General features: G+C 35.8%; 1 protein-coding gene across 1 annotated transcript in view; it reads right to left on the bottom strand.

Moving 5' to 3' along the window:
• The window catches only part of LOC145680841 (uncharacterized), a 175,655-nt gene that overhangs the window by 26,556 nt on the left and 124,724 nt on the right, over positions 1–24,375 (bottom strand). The window contains exons 10-12 of the mRNA XM_081751947.1: positions 23,881–24,166; positions 12,779–12,832; positions 7,923–8,031 (exon numbers count right to left, since the gene is read on the bottom strand). Of these exons, the coding sequence (XP_081608073.1) occupies positions 7,923–8,031; positions 12,779–12,832; positions 23,881–24,166 (449 nt within the window). The remainder of the gene's footprint in view (positions 1–7,922; positions 8,032–12,778; positions 12,833–23,880; positions 24,167–24,375) is intronic.

Genomic DNA, 24,375 nt, shown 5'->3' with positions numbered 1-24,375 from the left:
TATCTGTAAACGCATGAATAGGTAGGTAGAGGAAAGTCTTGTTTCAGCTTGTTTATACATGTCCCATACACTTACGAAGAACCACGCTCCTGCGTTCGATTCCGTGAGAGAACTTTCAAATTGAAAGCATATATCATTTTACGTTTAATGTTACCTTGGTCAGCTGAATAAGTTGTATCGAATGGTTTCAATGTTTGACTTCGGTTTGCGATTCTCGAGAGATCGATGACTTATGTATGTTATACTCAGTTGAATAATTCAATTCCCTTTTAAACAAGAAGTTCTATATTCTTTGTCCACGGTACCGCGTTATGTTATGAAGAATGTAATGTAGCGGAGATCATTATCACTTGTTGAAACATAGTCCTCCCTCTGCTGCTAAAGTAGTTAACACGTGTACCTTATGAACACGGTCCTAGGTTATCACGTGTGCCTTAACACGATTACCGCTGAAAATTTGATGATCTAGTGGTTACGGCAGGTGTCATATATACATACAGTCCTAAGCTCGATTCCCGATTTCTTTGTTTACGTTCTAATACCACTTTGTTTGATTTTTTATATATATATATTAACACATCTTTAAATTGTCATTTCTTTACATTTTTGCCTTGGACTTTTATTCCTGTACTCCCGAGTCCTAGTTCAATTCTAGGTGGGAGAGGATTGACTATTTGAAGACCTTAAGTTGATTCAATCCTTTCTGCAGTGCGGGGTTTATTCTATGGAAGGCTAAGAAAGGGGCTTCGAAACATTAGTCAAGGATCCCACTTGGCAACTAAGATCAGCATCGATGAATCTAAGCATCACCATCATCAGTTCTTCAATACTAATTTTTCCGTGGAACCCAATTTTCTATGAGAAGCTTCTCAGTCTCATCTCATAGTCAACGACGAACGGAGTCCAATTCTCATCCTACATTTCAAAAAATCATGTAATGCGGTATTCATCTTATCATCTAAGACCAATTCGATCAAATGACAGTATGTTAACAAATCATATTCCCATGGACATTTACAACTGAATTCTTGATAACCCCAAGACCAAATTAGACATAGCAAATAACTTCGATGAAACACTATATACCCCCTCAGATACTAATCAAAAAGATGGAGTCTACTATTCTCATCGTATGGCTTCAAAACATTATGAATTGCTATGGGAAGCTTCGACGACCAATTTTCACGAGAAGAACAAGACGAAAAATCATGTTTCATCTTGTTTATTCCGGCACTTAAGAGCATGACACTATTCAATAAACCTATATATATATATATATATATATATATATATATATATATATATATATATATATATATATATATATATATATATATATATATATATATATATATATATATATATATATACTGTATATGCCCAGTAGCAGCCTAATTTTCACATCAACATTTTCCCACGCGGTTATCAGCCATCCAAGAGCAGGAATATTACAAAAATCATAAACCACGGTATTCATCTTACAAGGGAACCTTCCGAATATGATAGTTGCAGGGAAGGATATAACCTATGCCAATTGAAAGAGCTGTAACAGAGATGTTCATTCCCAAAAAATTAGCTGCCCATAGCAATAGCTTCAAGAAATATAAGGGGTGGAAGTTCGGGAAACAACAAGGTTGGACAAGGGGAAAAAATTGAAAATTCCGCAAAAAAGTAGGGCACGGCAAAATACAATGCTGACAAGTGATGAATAGAAAGGGACTTGCCACAATAGGGAACAAAACAAATGAAGGCCACCAGTGGGGTTAACAGTGTTGCCAACTGCAATGAAAAGTACATGTTTTGCAAAGAGCACTATATGAAGTGAGTGCAATATTCAGTGTCAACCTGTAATGTAGAACATAAGATATGACGTGTATAATCAGTGGTACAATATAACAAAAGAAAATAGAAAAACAGAAGTATGAAAAATACGGAAAAGACGAAGTTGAACTTAATGCGCCACATTTGATCACGAGCTGTGCATATTAGAATGAACAAAACAAGAAGCACCAACTATGCAGGAAACGTACCTAGAGCCGAAAAGAAAAACGAGTTCCAAAGTTGGCAACACTGGCCATGAACATCCAGACAAGTCTAATATAGTTAGGCCACTCGCTTCACAAAAAGAAAATTCCGGCAACAGGCATCACTCGGAATGCATCAATGCTAGAGTGATTGAGGCAATATCAAGTCGGGGAATATGAAATGGTTGGGTTGAAGCAACAACCGATAATAGAAGTAGTGAGCATTATGTCATGGTTGGGTCGTATGTGAGAATACACAGGGTGTCCTACCAAACTTTGTGACCTGCAAGATTTGCGAAACGAACAAAAATGTGACGAATTTAGTTGTGCAGGAATATACCGATGACAGGGGGTGATAAAAGTCTGTGAGAAGCAAGTTTCAGTCGCAGAGTTAGTTGGGACACTCTGGATATATATCATGTAGGCGGTGATAGTACTGCAGACAGCAGCACACAGCAGATCAAACCATTGATTATGTTTGCTTTCTACAGGTGTGGATATGTGATAGAAAGACCACCAAAGGTTCCGACACCTCTAGAGTACTGTTTCGAGACATTCACAGGCGATCATTGTACCATGTGTGACGGATTGGCAGTATTCCAATGTGCTCATTGCAAATGTATCTTCTGTTTGGACCATTGTCTCATCGAACAATTGCACGTACAATGTTGACGAGCATGTAAAAATGATGCGAAGGCTAATGCCTGTTGCCGGAATTTTCTTTTTGTAAAGCGATTGGCCTAACTATATTAGAACTGTCTGGATTTTCATGGCTAGTGTTGCCAACTTTGGAACTCGTTTTTCTTTTCGACTCTAGGTACGTCGGTTTCCTGCATAGTTGGTGCTTTCTTGTTTTGTTCGTCCTAATATGCACAGCTCGTGATCAAATGTGGCGCATTATGGCCAACTTCGTCTTTTCCGTATTTTTCGCACTTCTGTTTTCTTCTACTTTCTTTTGTTATATTCTACCACTGATTATACACGTTATATCTTATGTTCTACATTACAGGTTGACACTGAATATTGCACTCACTTCATATAGTGCTCTTTGCAAAACATGTACTTTTCATTGCAGTTGGCAACACTGTTAACACCACTGGTGGCCTTCATATGTTTTGTTCCCTATTGTGGCAAGTCTCTTTCTATTCATAACTTGTCAGCATTGTATTTTGCCGTGCCCTACTTTTTTTTGCGGAATTTTCACTTTTTTCCCCTTGTCCAACCTTGGTGTTTCCCGATCTTCCACCCCTTATATTTCTTGAAGCTATTGCTATGGGCAGCTATATTTTTGGGAATGAACATCTCTGTTACAGCTCTTTCAATAGGCATAGGTTATATCTTTCCCTGCAACTATCATTTTCGGAAGGTTCCCTTGTTAGCAAGCTAACGCCAGGAAACGTTTTCAGAGCGAAACTTTTCCCACGGGGGTCCTAACACTTAGCAACACAGCCTCAATGTCTATGTGGGCACGTGCAGATTCGAATTCTCATCCCACGTTAAAAAAAATAATCAAATACGAGATTCACCTTAGCAACTAAGACCAATTCGATCAAAGGACACATTTCATACAGTCTGATACCAAAACCTGTTCCCATGGACACTGACGTCAAGGCTTATTCAATGTCTATGGGGGGCACCTGCATATGTTTTCAAATATTCGACTTGCGTATATGATTTCTCATCCTATATCTTCAATAAACAGGACATCACCTGATTCGATGCTTCCTATAAAAGCGGCTTTGAATGAAATGCTATATACCCCTTAGCAACTAAGATCAACATCGATGAATTTAAGCTGTTTTGTATGAATAACTCGTAGTGATTTTTTTTTGGTAGTGTTGATTTATGGTAATCGAACGGGTTGCAACAGTGGAGTTGTAGGTCTTGGTATTTAACCAGTAACAGATGTTCATGGTGAAGACATATAAATACATCATCTGGTAGTATTTCGTGCCCTGTTCGCATAACTAATAATTATTTATGTTCTTCTGTAAAGTCTGCACACATTGTAAGCCCAAAACTTGTAGAAAACTTTTCTGTGGCAAACAGAGCCTTCATTTTGGCCTATATAGTACAATCTAGTAGACCGATATCTCTTGATGTGGCCATATTATCTGTACGAAAAAAAATCTTAATGTAACTTGATAACAAAGACCAAATGTTCAATAAAATTACTACTTGCATAGATATACTATAGAAATTAAGTATGTGGTGATTTTGTGAATTGACCTAGAATATAACTTACAACCATCCAAAAACCAAACAAGGCACCAACACCAAAATTCATTCCTATCTGTATCCAGGCAAGCTCTTTGCACTTGTTATGGTCACAAGTTGGTGCAATGTTAACAACATGACCATTTTTGGGTACCAAAAGGGTCAATTTTTCTTACATACTTTCATTTCTTCCCATTTCTAAGACCATATATCCATTACACCATATACCCTAAAGACTAAATGTTTTATCTATTCTAAAGTATGTATGTTATGGTTTCTCTCTTTCAAATACCAATCTACTGACTTGACTTCATCCAACTTTATGGGTGTCTAAATATGGCACACATGAAACGTACACACACTTTTTAGCCAACTTTGTTAATTTATTGTAAGTTCTGAATCTCCAAGGGAATTTGTGACTAACTGACCTTTCTCTACTGTAAAAGTTGTGCTAGGAAACAAATTTAAAAGGTTATCAGAGCTTTCCGTTCAAAATGACAGGCACTTCAAAATGGGGGAAGACGTTCGCTACTCGTTGTTGCTTAGAGAGAAGCCATTTTGAAAACCCCCTACTACCGCAACCAATAGAGATCTTCCACTCAAATTTCACCATTCTTCATTGTTGGTGTCAGGTAACATTTGTGCAAAATTTGAAAGAAATCGGAGATAGTGGAGTGGCAACTATTTTCAAAACTGTTCCACCTGACATGGAATGACCCAAATATAAAACACATATTTCCTCAATTCGGGTCTACAATATCTGTGTATAATCTCGTTCGCTTCGGTCCACTTTTTGATTTTCGAGTGTCAGATTTCAAAATTTTGGGTGAGTCATTTGTCCAATAAAACCGTTTTTCCGCAGAAAATAAAAGGACAAATATTTTCGTTATTTTTGCGTATTGTGTCTATACAAAGTTTCGTTGCAACTCTTCATGTCTTTTAGGCACTTCTGACGTACTTTTGATATTTCGTGATCTTTGTGTTTCAAGTCCCACGATTATGCCTGTTAGGTTAAGGGAGACCATGATTAAAGCAAGTGAAATATGAAGAACGAATTAATGGAAGGAGAAAGTGTGAAGAAATTGGAGTGTCTCGAGAAAATCCACAAGCACGATGTTGTCCACCTCAAGCTTACTTGCCTCGGGAAGGAACCAAGTACCGCACCTTCAAATCAGAGTTTGAGTGGGTCGGTGAGTCAAGTGGGTCGAGTTTTCTAAAAGGGTCAGTGGGTCGTGGGTCAACGGCATGTGATCTACTGCGAACCGCCACGCACCATGACTCACTGCGACCCACCATGACCTACTACGACCCACCGATGCACTCCACTTACTGCACTGTAGACAGTAACCAGTTGCGCTATCACACTCGACCACGAAGGCAGAGAGTAGTAGGTGCTTAATTTCTGCTATATTTATGCTACGTGGCGTGGAACGGATAACTTCAACTAATTAGAACCGCGTATTTCGCTCCTATGGCTAGGGTCGTGAGTCATTTAAAAATATGCTTCTGAACACTGGTGAATTTCTCTACGTTTTACTTTCAAGAAATCCATTACACTTTCTTTTTCATTTGTTTTTGCTTACTTACCTCAGATGAATATATCTAAGTGAAAAATGTACTTCAGGCATTTTTAGATACTGATATTTGTAATTTCAATAATAGCAATAGAATTTTATTACTTTCCTTTCAAGACACACAGCCTGTGAGTTTTTAGAGGAGCTTATTACCGGAAAAAATACATTTTTGAATCACTGTAATATATAAATTATTATATAAAATGGATCCGGATCATCACGACCAAATTGCAAAGTCAATTAAAATGACTTTTGGTATATAGTTAGGCCTTAATCCAAACTGAGATCTTATCATATCATTTTATTCATAATTATATCTTAAGGGGGTAGTGAGCATTAGAAATTTTGCGAAAAAATAGATTATCTTACAAACCGTTTAACTTACGGAGCTGAAAATCAGTATATTGACTCTTTATTGAAAGAATAGAATGTCTCATAGCATTTTTAAAATTTATCTTTATGAATGATGTGCGGCATTTTGTATATATGCACAATTGATAGTGGGTTGGTTTGTAAAATAATCGAAAACGATCGATATTAGTTGAAAAACAAATTCAGAAACAAAACGATAAATACAGTGCTTTGCATGATATATCCATATATGCATACCATACGCTTTCTACTATAAAATGACTGATGCTTATGTTTATTATATGGAATGCTTAGGACACAGGGTAATCAAACAATAAAGTTGTGATAAAAATAGACAAAATTTGTAATGTACTCTTAATTGCATGGACATTTTAAGTTCGAACTGTACGTTGGTTCACTTAGCTTGTTTTGGGACTTTCAAATTTCCTGGGATTTTTTCACTGAAAAGTATCGATAATTCAACAAGTTAATAACTATATCATGATAATTTAATTGAAATTCATCGTACTTTGGCAACTGGTAAACACTTTACCATTTTATATCGTAAAGGTCAGATCCACCGTTTTTCGAACAGAGCGGTGCTTGAGCGACTGACCCTAGAAATTCAAATGGCGATGAGTTAGAATTTCACAACCTGGTTTTATTACAAGTATAAACTCTTTACTCAGGAAAGAAGAGGCTGTGGAACATGAGTCAGAGTTGATGACGATGTCATTTGGTGGGTGGTGGGTGAGAGTGTGTCACAGTGGGTTGTGGGTCAAGTTTCCATCTGCATATACTTACAATGTTCAACCTTTGTACTACTCATGGCCAACTCAATAAACCCTGTTTTGCAGATAAGCAAGGATTTCAAAAGCGCTTGACAAAATCGATTTTTGTTCGCTTCTTCCTAGTTTCCGACTACTGTGCGAGGTAGCGATAAAAATGCAGGCGTCACCCTGTCTAGTTTCATGACAGCACCAGATACGAATACAACCATTATGATGTTGCTGACAACAGCTTGATTTATCTAAAATGCGGAAATTTGTAATTCGCTTCTCCATGGCCGAAGTTCGCGACAGAACTGTAGTATCTTATAACTATGTTGGTGTCAGAGCTATTCGCAGAAATGAGCGACATGCAAATATCATCCACTGTGCCAGACGACCACGTGCTGTTCGTGAGGACTAAGTGCTGTGCAACAACTCCTTGCATCAGTATGCGGGATGCGTTTTTCTGATCCGCTAGTGTCACACACACAAGCCGTCTTTCTTCGTGGCATCTGGTATGGCACGTTTGAGTTTGACGGTTTGCTGCATAGTAATTTCATGTGGTCATCAAGTCTGCATGCGCAGCAGTGTGAGAGCATTGTGCTCGCGAACAAAGATTGAAACCTACTAAAAAGACTGCCGCATTCAAGGAAAAGGCATCTTTTGACCATATACATACACTTGCGTCTTAGCACTGAATTCTGACCTCTGACTGATCTTCACTAGCTGCCATTAAATGGAATAACTGGATCGTCTGCTGCTTCACGACCCTGTCATGTTAAGCGATTGTTTATGTATTCAGCAAGTCTGAACTCCCTACAACATCTCTTATTTGGTACTGTATTTTAAATGGCGAGCAGTATATATATATATATATATATATATATATATATATATATATATATATATATATATATCATATGAAACAAAAATGTGTTAATCTGTGTTTCATAACTAGATATGAAATTAAAGTCTAGGGTACTTACATTACGTTTCTCATGTATGAAGTGACGATCCGTTTCTCTACACAATTGGGGAGGCAGTTACAGTCAGAATGCTCTTTCTGACCGAAATGTTCTGATGATTCTTGTATACCTATAATTGGATTATATCAACCACATATACACATAGAAATTTTCTACTTTACTTTTCCAGTTCACATTACTAGATCATTTTTATATGAGCTTTTGATATATTATACCTTTACTTCGCTACTCGTAATTAAATGAGTTATTAGGAACTGAAGATATATATATATATATATATATATATATATATATATATATATATATATATATATATATATATATATATATATATATATATATATATACACCAGGGAGGACCCAAAAGAAACCGGACTTTCGTTCTAAAAAAATAATTTATTACATTTTTTACAAAATTCTTTCAGTTTCCTTCAAAGTACTCACCATTAAATGCGATTCATTTCTCCCATCTTCTTTTCCACTGTTTGAAGCACCTCTGGAACTCTGCAAATTTCATATTGTCGAATGCGCCCTGCGAAGTTCTTTTTACAGCCTCTACACCATCAAAACATTTTCCTTTTAGACTTTGTTTAATTCTCGGAAAATGTTATCATGTTCGTCAAAAAGTTTGGTTAGCTTTCAATCTGAGTTTTCAAGTCCTGGCTCAAATTCAGACGAATGATTTGATCCTGTGTGAGCAGGCGAGAAACAAACTTGGTGGCAACATGTTTCATTTGCAAAACCTCACGCTGGCACGAGCTCCAACTCACTCCTGCCTGTTTTGAAATATCATCGATCATAAAACGACGATCCTCGCTGATTTTGGGGCAGATTTGTTCGACGATTGCTTCGTTTCGAAATGATGAAGTGCACCCAGAACGAGCATGATATTCAACACTCATATCACCACACTTAAAGCGCCCAAACCACTCAAAAAATTCATAGTATCCTTCTTGAAAGCCTGTTGAAGCATTTGGTACGTTTTAGTTTCCGATCTTCCAAGTGGGAATCAAACACACTCCTTGTTCCTCTGAATCTGCCATAACGATTTCGCAGGCGGCAAACGAGTACAGTTGAGAAAACCACTAATACGATCAAACGTTAAGCTCCTACACAGACGACGCTTGGCCAACTTATCTGGGAAGGTCTCTACTAGACCCACCTAGTAGGAGAACTCTCTACTACGCCTAGGAACGGCTGCGCTCTTTCAATCCGGTTTGTTTTAGGGCCCCCGTCGTATATGCATATATATATATATATATATATATATATATATATATATATATATATATATATATATATATATATACAAAAGATAGATAGATATATGGATACAGGGTGTTTCAAAAGAACACCGACAACGTTTGGGAGGTGATTCCTGACACCAAGATAAGACAAAAAGTATAGACCAACTTGGGTGCAGAAATGTTTCCTTTCGGAGTTATACGCCGAAATAATTAAAAATTGAACTTTAAAGGTCCATAGCTTCAAAACTATGAGACCTACCAAAGTCGGGTCAAGACTTCACTTAGAAACTAGTATGTGTCCTATCCAAGTATCCGTGTTTCAGAATCCTTTGGTACTTCCGCAACAATTTTTATAGAGGTAGTTGGTGAGTTCTTCAAATTATATGATCGTAGCCAAACTCCCTCTTCAAAAACTATTGCGGAAGTACCGCATGTATTAGTTACTAAGTGAAGTCTTTACCCGAGTTCGGTAGGTCTCATAGTTTTGGAGCTATGAAACTTTAAAGTTAAATATTTCATGATTTTGGCAGCCTATAACTCCGAAAGGAAGCATTTATGCACCCAAATTAGTCTATACTTTTTATCTTATCTTGGTGTAAGGAATCACCTCCCAAATGTTGTCGGTGTGGTTTTGAAACACCCTATATATATATATATATATAATTATTATTATTATTAAGATATATACCATTGTTTGCAAAATTAATTTGTCCAATCTAAAAGTAATTACGACATTAACACACTTCAATATTTAAATTCGAAACAAACATTCTTCAAAATCTAGCTTCATTTCGCATGTTACAGATACTAATTAACTAATTAACTCTATGGCCTAGGGAACCGAGAGATTCAGTGGCGCGTTCACAAAAGCTCGTCATTGACTTCTATCCGTAACCAACTGGATCCAGTTCCAACTATGTAATTCTATCTCTGGCAGATACACCTTAATATTTCCTTCCATCTGCATCTAGGTCTTTCTAATGATCGTTTTCCGATTGGTATTCTAGTCAAGACCCTGGAAGCGTTTCTACTTTCTTCCATCTTAGCTGCATGGTCTGCTCATATAAGCCTCCTAGACTTGATGACCCTAATAATGTTTGGTAAACTGTATATATTATGTAGTTCCTATTTATGAAGTTTCCGTCATTCCCCATTCCCGTTCCTCTTGAGTCCAAATATTCGTCTCAGGATCTTGTTCTCAAATACTTGTAGTCTATGTTCTTCCCTCAGAGTAAGCGACCATGTTTCGGAACCATACAGGACACCAGGCATGTTTATCGTCTAATATGTTTTACGCTTCAAATTCCTCGACAGAATTAGCGACGATGAGTGATTTTCAACTGAATAATAACACGAATTCCATTCTTTTAGTCGACATTTAATGTCTTCATGAATATGATTTTCGTTTGTTAATATTGATCCTAGATATTTGAAATTATCCATTTTATCAAAAGTATTATTTAATATTTTAACGCATCCATAATTTGCCATATTACAGTCCGACGCACTTCCATGTATTTAGTTTTCTTTGCAAATCCTTCTAAACCCATATCCCTGCAAGTGTTTAATAAGACCTCTGCATTTCTTTCTATTGTTCCTCTATCATCCCCTATTAAATTTACATAATCAGCATATGTCATAACCTGGTGAACACCGTTCAATTATAGGCCATATTTGCTATCTTTGATTTTGCTTTCAGAACAAATCGTATTATAGAACAAAGTTGAATAATAATGGCGACTACGCATCTCATTGTTTCAGGCCATTTTCGACGTTAAAGCACGCGGACAGACATCGTCCTACCCGGACTTTACTTTGGGATTGATTTAAACATATCTTAATTAATCTAATTAGCTTTTTCGGTATTCTAAGTTCTGTAAGAACGTTTATAATGTTTCTCTCCTAACCGAATCGTAAGTCTTTCTAAAATCAATAAATAGTTGATATACCGGGCTATTATATTCCCACTTCTTTTCGAGTATTTGGCGAATGGTAAATATTTGATCAATAGTTGATCATTTCGTCTAAACCCGCAGTGATAATCTCCAATAATTTCATCTGCGCATGGGGTCAGTCTTGCTAAGAGGATGTTTGAAAGGATTTTATAGGATGTTGACAGAAGAGAAATGCCTCGATAATTATTATAGTCAGTTATGTCGCCTTTTTTGTGAATTGGAGCAATGATTGATTCTTTCCACTCTTGTGGCAATTCTTTCTTGTTCCAGATAAGGAGAATTTGTTTGTGTATGTTGTTCCACAAGTTTTCACATCCAGCTAAAATTAATTCAGCCAGAATTTCGTCTAAACCTGGGGATTTGTGTTTCTTTAATTTCTTTTTTGCGATTTCTAATTCTATTTGGTTAGGTTCTGGAATATACCATTCTACGGTGTGTATCTCCTTTTCTCCACGCACACTGTTTTTTTTCTTGTTAGGCATACACAAGAAATGTTAGAATTGATAAAAAGGATTAGTCTTTTCTTTCATTAATAATTGACCGAACTAATTCCAATTGAGTTCGTTCGACCGACCGAATTGAATAGATTCTATTTTAATTTTCATTCCAACAACTATTTCACAACTGCGTATTTACATGTTTATTGTCTCTATACCAGCTGCACAGGGAAAAATCCGTTCTCCGGACAGCGGTATATTGTACAAATATACAGTATCCTCTTGCTTTCTATAGAAATCAGTACGAAGCATACGTTATCCGTATGCTACATACGTACTGCTCTTAGGCAGTGAGGTTGCAGGATGTCTGGCATCTAACAGTTTTCCGTATATTACATGCATATACTTATGTTACCTTCGTCAGCTATATATTATATACGTCAATTTGTATGTGAGATCCTGACCGCCTACATTGTTTCATACGGATAGTACGTATAGATGGAACACTTATACAAAAAGTATTATAAAACATGCGTTTTCGGTTATACGTCTGCTGTACGTTAAGTCCAAAAACTACAGGAATTACGCATGTAACCTATCTTTTTGAGTACGACACCTACATTTTTTCTCAGTGTGTAGGTTTACTGTATTGAAGGATAGAATTTGCGTCTTTCACTAAGATTGTTAATAGCATTTTTACCGTCCTTAGCTTCCATCATTTTCAAACAAAATCTCCAAGTGTAATTATTTAATAAATTTCATTCTTCTCAAATGCTGCCTGTAAAAGAGGTTGCATATACACGCCCACTCACTTAGACATTTAAACTATAAAGGTTTCCTAAAGGTTGTAATACTGTACACCAAAATGGATAAACTCAATTACTGTATTCTATGGGCAAGAAAAATCCTTTATTATACAATAAAAATATGAAACTTATAAAGTTTTGAACTGTATAAATATATTTCAGTGTATTTATAACCAGTGTACCTCTCTACCACTACCTCCCTACCAAAATCGTACTAATCTTCGTTAAATTCTTATACATTTTGAAAATATAAATATATATTTTATGCTATAAATTTTACTATAGTTATTATTAAAATAAAGTGCCTTACCAATATAAATATTAGTATCAGAATTAGAAATATTATAATTATAATTTTATTAACATAGAAAATATATTAGTAGTTTATCTTTTTTATTTAGAAGTACTTACGTATAAATTTCTTGATACAAGTCATTTCATTTTCTTCACACAATCTCTGTTTATCTAGAAAAGAAACATAACATATAATTTTTTATACATTTTATATGTTTGCAGTGTTCTACCTTTCTACTCATTAAAAATAACAGTGTCTTCCAGTTACTAAGTCCAAAATATTTTCTTAATTCTTGTGCTTACAAGAAAGTATCTTTTTCATTTATTCTGACACAGAGTGATATACATAAAGATCTAGAAGAGTACACAAGAAAAATAAATCATCTCTACGTTGCTGTCAATAACTATCTGCCTTGCATATAAAGAAAGGTCATAAACAATTACAATAAATGCTAGGTTAGGAATTAGCATTTTGGGTAATACATGATTCAAGCCTTTAATGAGAGCAGGATCTCACGATACGAAGATTCAAAGATGAAATACAATCTTTCGGGCTTTGCAACTGACGTGCAAGCCGGGTGGTGTGGTATTTTCCACGTCTCGACAGTCTAGTTTCCCCCAGTTTTAGTAGGACATTTATTTAATGTAATTGATGTGTTTTTGTGATTTTGCACTATTGCATAGCTGAACAGATCACTATTGATAAGTACAGTACAATCGTGGTCAAGATTGCAACTTCCAAGGAACATTAAGTAAAATAACAGACAGTTCGCGGTCGCCACCTAGTTTGATTAATGGCTTTGAACAGTGTTTCCTGGTTTCTTCGATCATATCTGTGCCTTACAATTAAGTTTCGGAAAGAAGGCCATTCATTTAAAATTCCATACGTTACTTGAGTTTGACCATGTGTTGAACATGTCTTAACCATGACTTCAATATGTTCCCTTCAACGGTGAAATTTAGACACTATAATAATTTATTGATTACAGTGAAAATTCTGTCTGCGAGGAGAGCATCAAAACAATATGGGTGTATGACTTCTCATTAAAATTATGCTAGATTTTGTTAGAGAACCCACGCAGTGAATACGGACAAGTATTCAATGTTAAACATTTCCGCGGAGGATTGACGTCAGTTTAGTACAGACGAAAATACAAAAGCATTTGTCTTGTAGAATTTTAGTTCTGGTATATAAAATTAATGTATCCTTCCCAATTCAACCGATTATTTACTTTCTATGTTCCTGTGATGATTATGCTTTGATCAAGTGTCTCCCTGGTACGTAATAGATTCTCTGTTGGGGACGATACTGTTGTTTCTGTGAAGAAACAACAAACGGTCGAACTTCGTAAAACTCGAATGGCACAGTTGTTTCTACCAATAGTAATGGTTCTCAGAATTCGCAATGAGAAATAATCCAACTGCTGAGAGCCCTTTAGTCAATCTTGCTCTTACAGATCTTCGAGAATTTCCGTATTTCCTTATCCCGGTAGTGTCGCAGATATCACCGCAGTTGCGTATAACTACACAGCAAGAAGCGTTACTCTCTACCTCAACACTTGCTCTTGATCAACAAAATATTGTGATTAATGTTTACATCCTTCATGTTTATGTGGGATAGATAGTTAAGACATCCACAGTGGAACAAAATAAAATAGTTATTATCAGAAAAGTCATCAACCCCCTTTCTCCTAGTGTTTTATCGACATCCTCATACGAAGTATTAGATAATGTTGTAAAGCAAAGAAAAGGAAGGGTAACCAAACAAACTTTACGGAAAATTAGCCTCTCTGTAACGTGAGAGCTAGATTAGTAACACATCGTAGCCTACTCTACTGTCTCCAAAATTTAATTCAGGTCCTGAATTGTAATCCACCACGTCTATTGTGTAGAATTTGGGATTTAGGATTTAGATTTCTGGATTTTCGGCATCTAAGGCCATTTAGCCCGTCACGTTTGAGGGATGACGTCCGTCGGCCTGCACACTATCTGGGGAAAGAGAAGGAAGGAAGCGACCTGGGATCTAAAAGTGAGGTATTACCCCTGTTGCTTGGTGTGAATAAGGAAAACGTCATTCAGAGTGGCTGGCCTGAAAAAGCGTTTTACACTTTTTCGACCAAGTGGCTCCACCGGGAATCGAACCCTTGACCGCTCCCACCGAAAGCGAGAGCGTTAGCGACTACGCTACTAATGTGTAGAATTGTTTGAATTATGAGATGTAGTGCACACACTTGTTGTTCAACATGATTTTTAGCGGAACACATGCTTATGTTGTCTTTCTTTATTGTTAATTATTTTATGCAACTGTTTCTTCAGCGGGGCATTCTTTTTCACGCCTGGTGTCAGATTCGGCCCATAGGGTGCTTCTTATTAATGCTACTATTTTGAGTAAGTATATCGTAGATTTTAATCTGTTTTTGCATGCACCTGGCATGACAACTAACACAGCTTCTCGAACGTGCTTTTAAGCATTACTCGAATGTAGGTAGAACAGCATATATCATTGCTTGCTAAATTTATCGCTTCCGAGCTGTTCATAGTAGTGCTCCTCCTGGAAGTTTGGTCCTTGCATATCTTGGTTCTCGTCTGACATCATGTTTTAATCTTTTGCATGGGGTTTATTTTGTTAACAAAAGTGCAATCGTTATGTTGATTCCAAAAACTATACAACACACACCAATTGTTTCCGATTACCGTTTCTGTTTCCGGTTGATCCTAAATTATTTTCAAACGTTGTGGCCTGACGTCTTAAGCCAATGACGACACGATATATTAGTTTCTTTCAGACTTTGACCCATCTGTCTTATAATATTCATGATAATTTACAATTTCTTTGTATCATTTCTGTGTATTATCATTTTCTGCAAGTATTTATTTATGAATTTTGAGAAAACTTATGATGTGTTGGATTATAGATTTTTAATCGAAGTACTCGGTACTTGAAATTTTCCACCTACATTCTTGTGCTTGATTAAACGATTAAATGATGCCGCTACGCTAAAGCTGCACATCAATGTTAATTTGTCCACTAAATTACTTCTGTAACGTTGGCTGTGTACCTTATCTACATATCTATTTATATTTGCATTAGCACTCGATTCTTTATTGTAAGGGCTTCAGGATTTTGACGAAAGATTGTGTGGGAAAGAAAAAAGAACCCATGGAAACGGAGGGTAAACAGATCGACGCTTAGCTTTATATATAAAATAAATTAGTAATCAGATTTGGACATTTATAACTATAAACAGTAGCAATAAGCAGCATGTAATCCTATGAAAACCCAACTGTCCAGGGACAGTTGTTTATACGAATAAATACCTGCAATCTGACAAACTAGCATTACACCTTCCAGGGATACTAATTTTTGAGTCTTCGGAAAGCAGATGTTGTGTTTAACTGAATGATAAGATTGTGGGTACGTAACCAGGAGGTCATAGATTCAAGCAAAGATCTTGAAACAGCGTTCTATTCTGATTGAAAGGGTTCGAAGGAGATAAGTTTCTATGTTTCGCTTGTCTCGCAATATTGGAAGGAGACGTTTGGATCTTTAAGAAATATAGTAAAAAGGTAACAACAGAAAAATAAGTTACATTAATATACTCGTAATGTTAATCATAATTGCTCCTGTCTACTATGTATTTAAGAACTTACGTTTCCTTAAGGCTACATTACTTTGTCAAATCTGTATTTAAGTCAATTATTTTAATTTAAATACTTGTTTACTGAATCAGATACATTTCAGAGACGTTATAATTCTTTCTTTCTCTTCTCTATACCTCATCCCTGGAGATGAAAATTCTGGAAACAGGTTCCAAAGTCTATTTTCAAAAATCGGAATATCTATATTAGTCCGGGATCCACAGTACATGCCCGTAAAAATTTTAGGGGGACACAGAGTTTTATTATTGCATAGTGTTCTTTTACCTATCGTTTTGTATTTTATCTTGGGTAGACATCTCAATTATGGTCGCTTATCTCCAGAGACGCCATTTTCCAATATGGCCGCAAAATAAGCAATCAACATACATAACTAAGGAACTAAGTCACCTAGGAAAGTCATCTTGGTGTCAAGTCGTAGGTTTTCGGGATCAGAGAATTCAAATATTATCTTAAAATTGCGATATATTGAATTCTGATGCATAATATAGCCAGGGACGTACGCAGAAATTTATTTCGGAGGGGTTCAAAGCTTTTCGGGGAGTCCAAGTTCAATATGAGGACAAATTGTATTAAAATCGGTCATTAACCACTTCCCGCCGAGGTTCTAATCAGAAAGAATTCCAAGATAACCTTCCATGGATTATCTGAGGAAATATTTCGGCTACAGTAACTGAAGTGCGTGCAGTAAAGAAGTTTTGTGTGTATGAAGAGAATAAAGCCCACAAATTTCTGACAGCTGCAAATTTCTTTCATGATGAAGTATTAGATCATATCGAAGATTTAGATAGTACACGTTATTTGCAGCCGACGTACTCACCCATGGAAACTGTATAAAAGATTATCTTATAAAATATGACTGCCTGTCAAGTGTTAAAGAGCCGAAAAATACAAAATTGTTACAGAAATTCCAGTTATTCAAGCAAGCAAAACAGTTATTGACCCTTTGTTCAGTAAGGGCTATGGCTTCACGCTTTCTAAAATTAGGAAGCTGATGAACAACTTCGATGATTGTTATTCCAATTTATAACAATGAGGTGAAGATGTTTTTGGTTAGGGAATATGAGGACAAAATCAAGTTTTGTCCATCAAAAAACCGAAAGGAACCTTTGCTTGTATTTTCTTCTTATCTGAGTTGAGAAGTTTTAGCCCAAATGATTAGATCTCACAATGCTGTAAAGACTGCAGGGATACTTCTACGTAATGCTATTAAGGAAGTAGATTTTAACTTAAGCGACAAATTCAATGATTCCACAGACCTTCTACAATCCTGGAAGATGATGTCGATGTCTGATGTATTACCATTCTTTCATCCCTATTTAATATTAGCAAAACACACTTACTCATGAAAGCAGCAGAAGACAGTGATGTCGCAAACATCAATAATGATAATGAACTGGAAGATGATGTCATTTCTGATACTAATGCACTATAACGCAAATCTTTGCTACTATTCTCTATATTCCAAATAATGTATACTCAGATATGGCATGGTATGAAGAAAACACTACTTCATATGATAATGGCGCATACAATTTATGATCGATGCAACAGTAAAACGTTAATATCCTCCATAAATCGGGTTGGTGTTTCCATTAGCTACTAAGATTCATTAAGAGACATAAATTTACTTTCTGCTTACTCTGTAAAAGCCTGTGAAATTGCTGACACACCAATACCAAGTCATTTTAACTTAGATTTTACAACAGAAGCTCTTGACTACTTCAACTTCGAATACAAGTCATCGCTCCTCACAGGTACGTTTGGAAGCAATCATACTGCCATGGTTCATTTTTCAACATAAGACATCAGAAGAGATCCACAGAAAGAAAAAGATTTCACAAACTGTACTAATGAAGAAAACTTGTAAACTTCAGTGTGAGCTACGGTGTCGAAAAAAAATTAAGCCAAAGAAATAATACAACCAAACCTGGTCTTTCCAACAACTTTAAAGTTGTTGAAGATGTTGGCATTTATGTATCTGATGAGGCATCCACATGTGCTCTAAAAACTGAGTTTGTTATTTCTCTTACTCGATGTGGTGCGTTTTTAGGCAACACTCAGCATGCACCACCAAAGTGGAGCAGTATACACTCTTTAATTTCATCCGAGGTTGTACCAATTAAATAAGTTGGGTTTCTGTCAGTTATTTCTTCCCCAGTTACTGATTACGCTACTGTTTGTACTGCCCTTAAAACTTTGAATCTGCGAAACAACAATTGAGACAAACCAATCTTCCGGTCTTCTACGACGAAGGAGTGTTCTGTACAGTTGTGGACATAGTTCTAAATAACCCAGAGGAGTTTTATGACATATTGCCAATGCTTGGAGTACTTCATTGCACAAAAGTGGCTCTACGGTGTGCTGGGAGGTACCTCCTTGGTAGCGGTTTCGATGATGCTCTGGTTGAAACAGAGAGCTTCGGAGTGAATTCAGTTAAGAGTGTACTAAATGAAAAACTTATTTTCGTGCGCGTTTCAAGGAATGTTAATTGTCTCTGAAGCATTCGATAAAATGATTTAGGGATGCTTTCTGAGGTAATAACCAAAAGGAAGCATATAGCAATTTGCATAAAGAATTAAATCAGTTTCGACTGGCCTTGCAAAATGAAGAAAAAGGAAAGTGTAAATTACTTCACACTCAACTGTTAGTGTCAAGTTAAGAACTAAGAGATTGCTATTTAAGATTTGTGAACGAATGTAGCGAGAAATGAGAACTTTTGCAGTTACCTCAACAAAATGACAAAATAATATTAGAGACTGTAAATATTGTGGTTGCTCAAATGTTGTGTATAATGTTGTTTATAAGTGGGAAATATTGTAAGAATACTCAGTTTTTTAGTCACATAAGCAACTTTCCTAATGGTTTATTTTTTTCGGTTTAATGATATGCCATTAACAAATAATAATTCATATTGATACTAATAGTTCAATATTTGATATACTGCTTTTACATATATTGTAAACCATAAAATATTTTGTATATCAACTTTGTTTTCGCATCCTTTTAAGTTAATATGAACAGGGCTCCAATGTCTGTTATAAATACAATACACCATACATACAGGGTGGACCATTTTGATTCATCGACGGGAATATTTCGGAAACTATATACCGGATCTAAAAAAACTTTACAATGAAATTTTTTTGTCACAAAGGGAGACATTCTTCGCGTACTCTTTATACTACCAGATTGACAATGTTGCATTCCGACACAAAGTTGTATTTTTTTGAAATGTCACTACGTCAAGTTATTGCAAATTTCAAATCTACATCTAAAAAGAAAACAAACAATACCACACTTATTGTTCAGGGTTGTAAACTAGCAACACTACACTATCACAAACATTAAAAATAACCAAAATTTGAAGGTTTCTAAAATAATGATAACGCAAATGAGACGAGCGGGACAAGGCATATCGAGTGCACCTTAGTGTCAAATACTATCATTGTGATCTGACGTATTTCGAATAGTTGGAAGAAAATGATAAAAAATTGAAAATTATTTACAATCGTGTAGTGTTCACAGTTTTTGGCAGTCGTATTTGCAACAAGTCCTCATACTTAATGATTTTAAGCAGTCTTGCCAACTTTAACATTAATTGCCATATCTCTCCAATGGTTTCAGATATCCAGTGCTGTAAATGGAATTATGATCTTCATGCTCTTTTAAAACAACTTACATAATTAGATGTGATAGTTATCTATGCAATGTTTCGAAATGAAGCCTTTTGAAAAGGACAAATTTTTAATTTCTTATAATTTTGTTCACATTTATTTGAAATATGTCACATCGTTACGGTAGTACTTGACACTAAGGTACATTCGATGCGCCTTCCCTCACACCTCACTTGCATTATTATTGTTTTAGAAGGCTTCAAAGTTTGGTTGTTTTAAATGTTTGTGATACTTTAGCGTCGTTAGTTTACAATACTGAACAATAAATGTGGTATTGCTTGCTTTCTTTTCAAATGCAGATTTGAAATTTGTAATAACCTGAAGTAGTGACATTTGAAAAATACAACTTTGTGTTGAATTGGCAACACTGTTCATCTGGTGGTATTAAAGAGCAGGCCAAAATATGTCCCTCTTTGTGGCGAACAAATATAATTCAAAACTTTCCTTGATTCGATTGTGGTTTTCGAGATATTCCCGTGGATGAATTAAAACGATCCACCCTTTACATATAAAATGTATTTTTTGACGGTAATATATAAAATACTTCAATATATAGCAATTTTATAGTAATATTTGAATTCTCTGACCTCAAAAACCTATGATTCAACACCAAGATGACTTTCCTAGGTGAGTAAGTTCCTTAGTTATGTATGCTGATTGCTTATTTGGCAGTCATATTGGAAAATGGCGTCTGTAGAGATAAGCGACCATAATTGTGATGTCTACTCAGGAAAAAGCAGATAACGATACTTTGAAGAAGACGATACAGGAATAAAACTCCGTGCACCCACAAATGTTTACGGACATGTACTGTGGATCCAGGACTATATTCTCACTGATACATATTGTAGTACTTACCTTAATGAATCAAAGAAGAGATCGAGATATTGAGAATCCAAATCTTAACAGACGATATATTACACTAATGCTGTGAATCTAAGTCATAACTATGTAAACCTATTCCTTACTTCTAAAGTCTAATTAACAATCCACTACAGATTCTTATGCTACATAACTTCCTATAGGTAAGTGTAGTCACATATTCTACAAGGCGATGGGTGAGAATGCACTTTCAAAGGTAAGGATACATATCAATATAAGATGAATGTATTGATTTAAACTGTGTATGAATGTAACAGGTTGCTAGATTTACGATGTTCGAGAATAAAGTAATGAGAATCTTTATTTTTCAGCTGATGCTGGCACCATTGCAGACTGAAACCACCGAAAGCGCTGACCTTGGGCCTGCTTCACTAGCACATCACGTGGCACTCATGAGATATTATTCATTGTGGAGTTAGAGGTTGAAGAGTGCGGTCGTGTGTTGGACCCCCGTCACAACAATGGAAGCACGTAATATTGAGCAGCGCTACGCAATCTCCTTCTGTTTAAAACTTGGTGAGATTGCCGCGATAACGTACCGAAAGCTTCAGTAGGCTTTGGGAAATGAAGTGTTATCAATGGCACAGGCGTATCGTTGGCACAAAATATTTGCGGAAGGTAGAACAAAAATCGAAGATGAACACCGCAGTGGGCGACTCAGAACAACACGAACGGAAGTGTTCACAGACAGGTTGAGGCAACTTGTGCAAGCGGATAGACGATTAACCGTGAAAATGATTCGAATGAACTGAACATGAATCGAGAAACAGTGCGTCTGATATTAACTGAAAATTTAGGAATGCGAAAAGTGTATGCCAAACTGGTTCCGAAAAGTCTCACACAGCAACAAAAGGATGACCGGAAGACTGTAGCGACTGGTTTGATGGACCAAGTGGAATCTAACCCTGATTTACTTAACAGAATTATCATTGGTAATGAAAGTTGGTGATTTCAATATGACCCCGAAAGGAAACGTCAAAGTGCACAATGGTGTTCGAAAGATTTGCCACGACCAAAGAAAGCCTGCATGTAGAAGTCCAAGGAAATGTATGCATGTGAATTTTTTTGACTTCAGGAGAATTGTCCATAAAAAGTGGGTACCTCCAAGGCAGACAGTAAGTCAACATTTCTACACAGAAATTCTCAAAAGACTTCGAAATCACTTCCGTCGTGTTCGGGTAGAGATTGCTGACACCTGGATCCTCCATTACGATAATGCACCAGCCATACTGTATTGTCTATTAGGCAGTATTTGGCATCAAATTCCATTACAGTGCTACCACACCCTCCTTTCTTATTCACCGGACATCGTCCAGTGTGATTTTGTTCTGTTTCCAAAGGTGAAAGAAGTTCCTAAAGGACACTATTTTAAAGCAGGAACAGATATTCAAACAACTGTAACACGGGCTTTGGCAGATATCCCAAAAGATGACTTCCAGAGATGCTACCAACAGTGGAAACACCAATGGAGTAAGTGTGTGCAGGCACAAGGGGAGAAGTTTGAAAGCGATCACGTTGTGGTTAGTTACAAATGTAAGTAAGGTTGTTTTTCCAACAATTCTCATTACTTTATTGTCAGACCTCATATTTATATATTCCTTCTTTTCTATTGATTTATTTAATTTGTTTTTGCTTTCTAACGGCATAGGAGAGGAGAAACAAGTCATAATAAAACAAATAAATTCGAGATTTCAACCTATGTTGAAGTTTCATATCCTCTGCACGGAGAATAAAACGTACGACACAGAGAATAGAAACATTAACCTTTCCCGCTAACATTTCTTAAATTAAACCGTGTCATGCTGGAGTTATAACAAACATTTACCGTACACAATTTATTACGAATACCATTGTAATAAGCCTTTGCGGAAAAGGTTGTCCGAAATAAACTCACTCATAAGAATAAACTACGCGTTATTAATTTTTCATTGGAAATTATTTATGCTATATTGTAAGAGTATTAGACAAAATTTTATTTATGAAATGTGAACCAAATCAACTGAATTAGCTTCAAGAATATTGCCTGGAGAGAACTCATTCTTCGACTGTAAACTACCCCTTTGCGTTCGGTTGTATTAAGAGTCACCTACGCCATTCTATAAGATTATTAATGAAATATTTATTTATGGCATAAGAACAAATCTCTGAGTCAAATTTGAGAAAATTATTCCTTAAAAACTTATTTTCAAGAGTAAAAGAGTTGTTATTTATAAATTTGGAGATGCTTTAACTAAAAATTGTCCAAAGTAATTATCCGCCTAACGGAAATTACACATTGTTGACTTTTGTTCACATGTTATTTTCTTCATATTTCAGTAATGTAGAAGATCATTAATGACGTAATTAAAGTAAAGAGTCACAATTACTGGTTTAAAGATTAGAGAAATTTATGTCGGATTCAATGCTATTATCAGACACAATCTATTAGGGGACCTGTATGTAAACTTCATCTTCAGCTAACCCTCGCACCATGAAAACTTATAATTAATTTTCAAGCATCATTGTCAGGTTATTTTCAGCTGCCGCGAGATCTTATTTTCCATACAATGAAAGTTATCTCTAATATCATCTATCAAAATATACATTTTACCCCGTATTTTTCCTTGCACTACTAACCATACCATTAAATATCAATGATTTATTAAGGAGTATGATCATCGTTCTTTTTCAATTTTTAAGTGTATCCCGTAGTAGTATTCTTCGTTGCCTTATCCAATAGACAATTAGCAATTAGTACCAATAGAGTATAGAGTAGATCCAATAGAGTGATCCAGTGTAGGAAATTAATACCTTTGTTAACAATATTCTCATTTTTTATTAATTATTAGTTGTAGTTGTGTGTTAGTGCAAGAACGTATATCATAGTTCAAAATGTACTTTCTATTTAGTATCATTTGTATTAAATTGCACTTTCTATTAAATGTAATAATCAAAGCCTTGAAGAAAATCACACAAAGTTATATCTTACAAGAATTTTCATTGATTTTCGTCATGCATACTTACCTGTTGTGTATCCAATTAATTTTTCAGTACAATTACATTCCTTCATTTTCTTCTCAATAATACATTGAGAGATGCAAGCATTGTAGCTGTAATATTTGAAAGCCCATAATCCTTCTGTTTCGTCGGGAAATCTGCACCTTCTGGATTCGATAGGGATTCTACGAACGTCGTCATCTGCAACTTCTTCCGTAATCATGAACATTGCAGTATGTTCTTTTATGAATTCATTCGGACGACCAACGTATTTCTTCACCATCACAACGTCCTCTTGAGATATTGTTTTCCCCTGAAATTACATATAATTATTACTACATTGGCATATTTTTCAACTGTAAATTCACATGTTGTTCAGGTACATATACCGTAGCACAGTTGTAAATTAAGTTTCTTATTTATCAATCTTGGCACGATATGTTTGTTCATTCTTCTAAATTTGCATATTTTGTATCATGTAAAGCTTCATTTTCATTAGTGTTTTGTACCACATTGTAAAAG

Source organism: Thermobia domestica, chromosome 3 (assembly GCF_964235325.1).
Source record: "Thermobia domestica chromosome 3, izTheDome1.hap1.1, whole genome shotgun sequence".
Taxonomy (NCBI): domain Eukaryota; kingdom Metazoa; phylum Arthropoda; class Insecta; order Zygentoma; family Lepismatidae; genus Thermobia; species Thermobia domestica.
The sequence above is the reverse complement of the archived record's forward strand: the minus strand, read 5'-3'. Positions and strand labels throughout refer to the sequence as shown.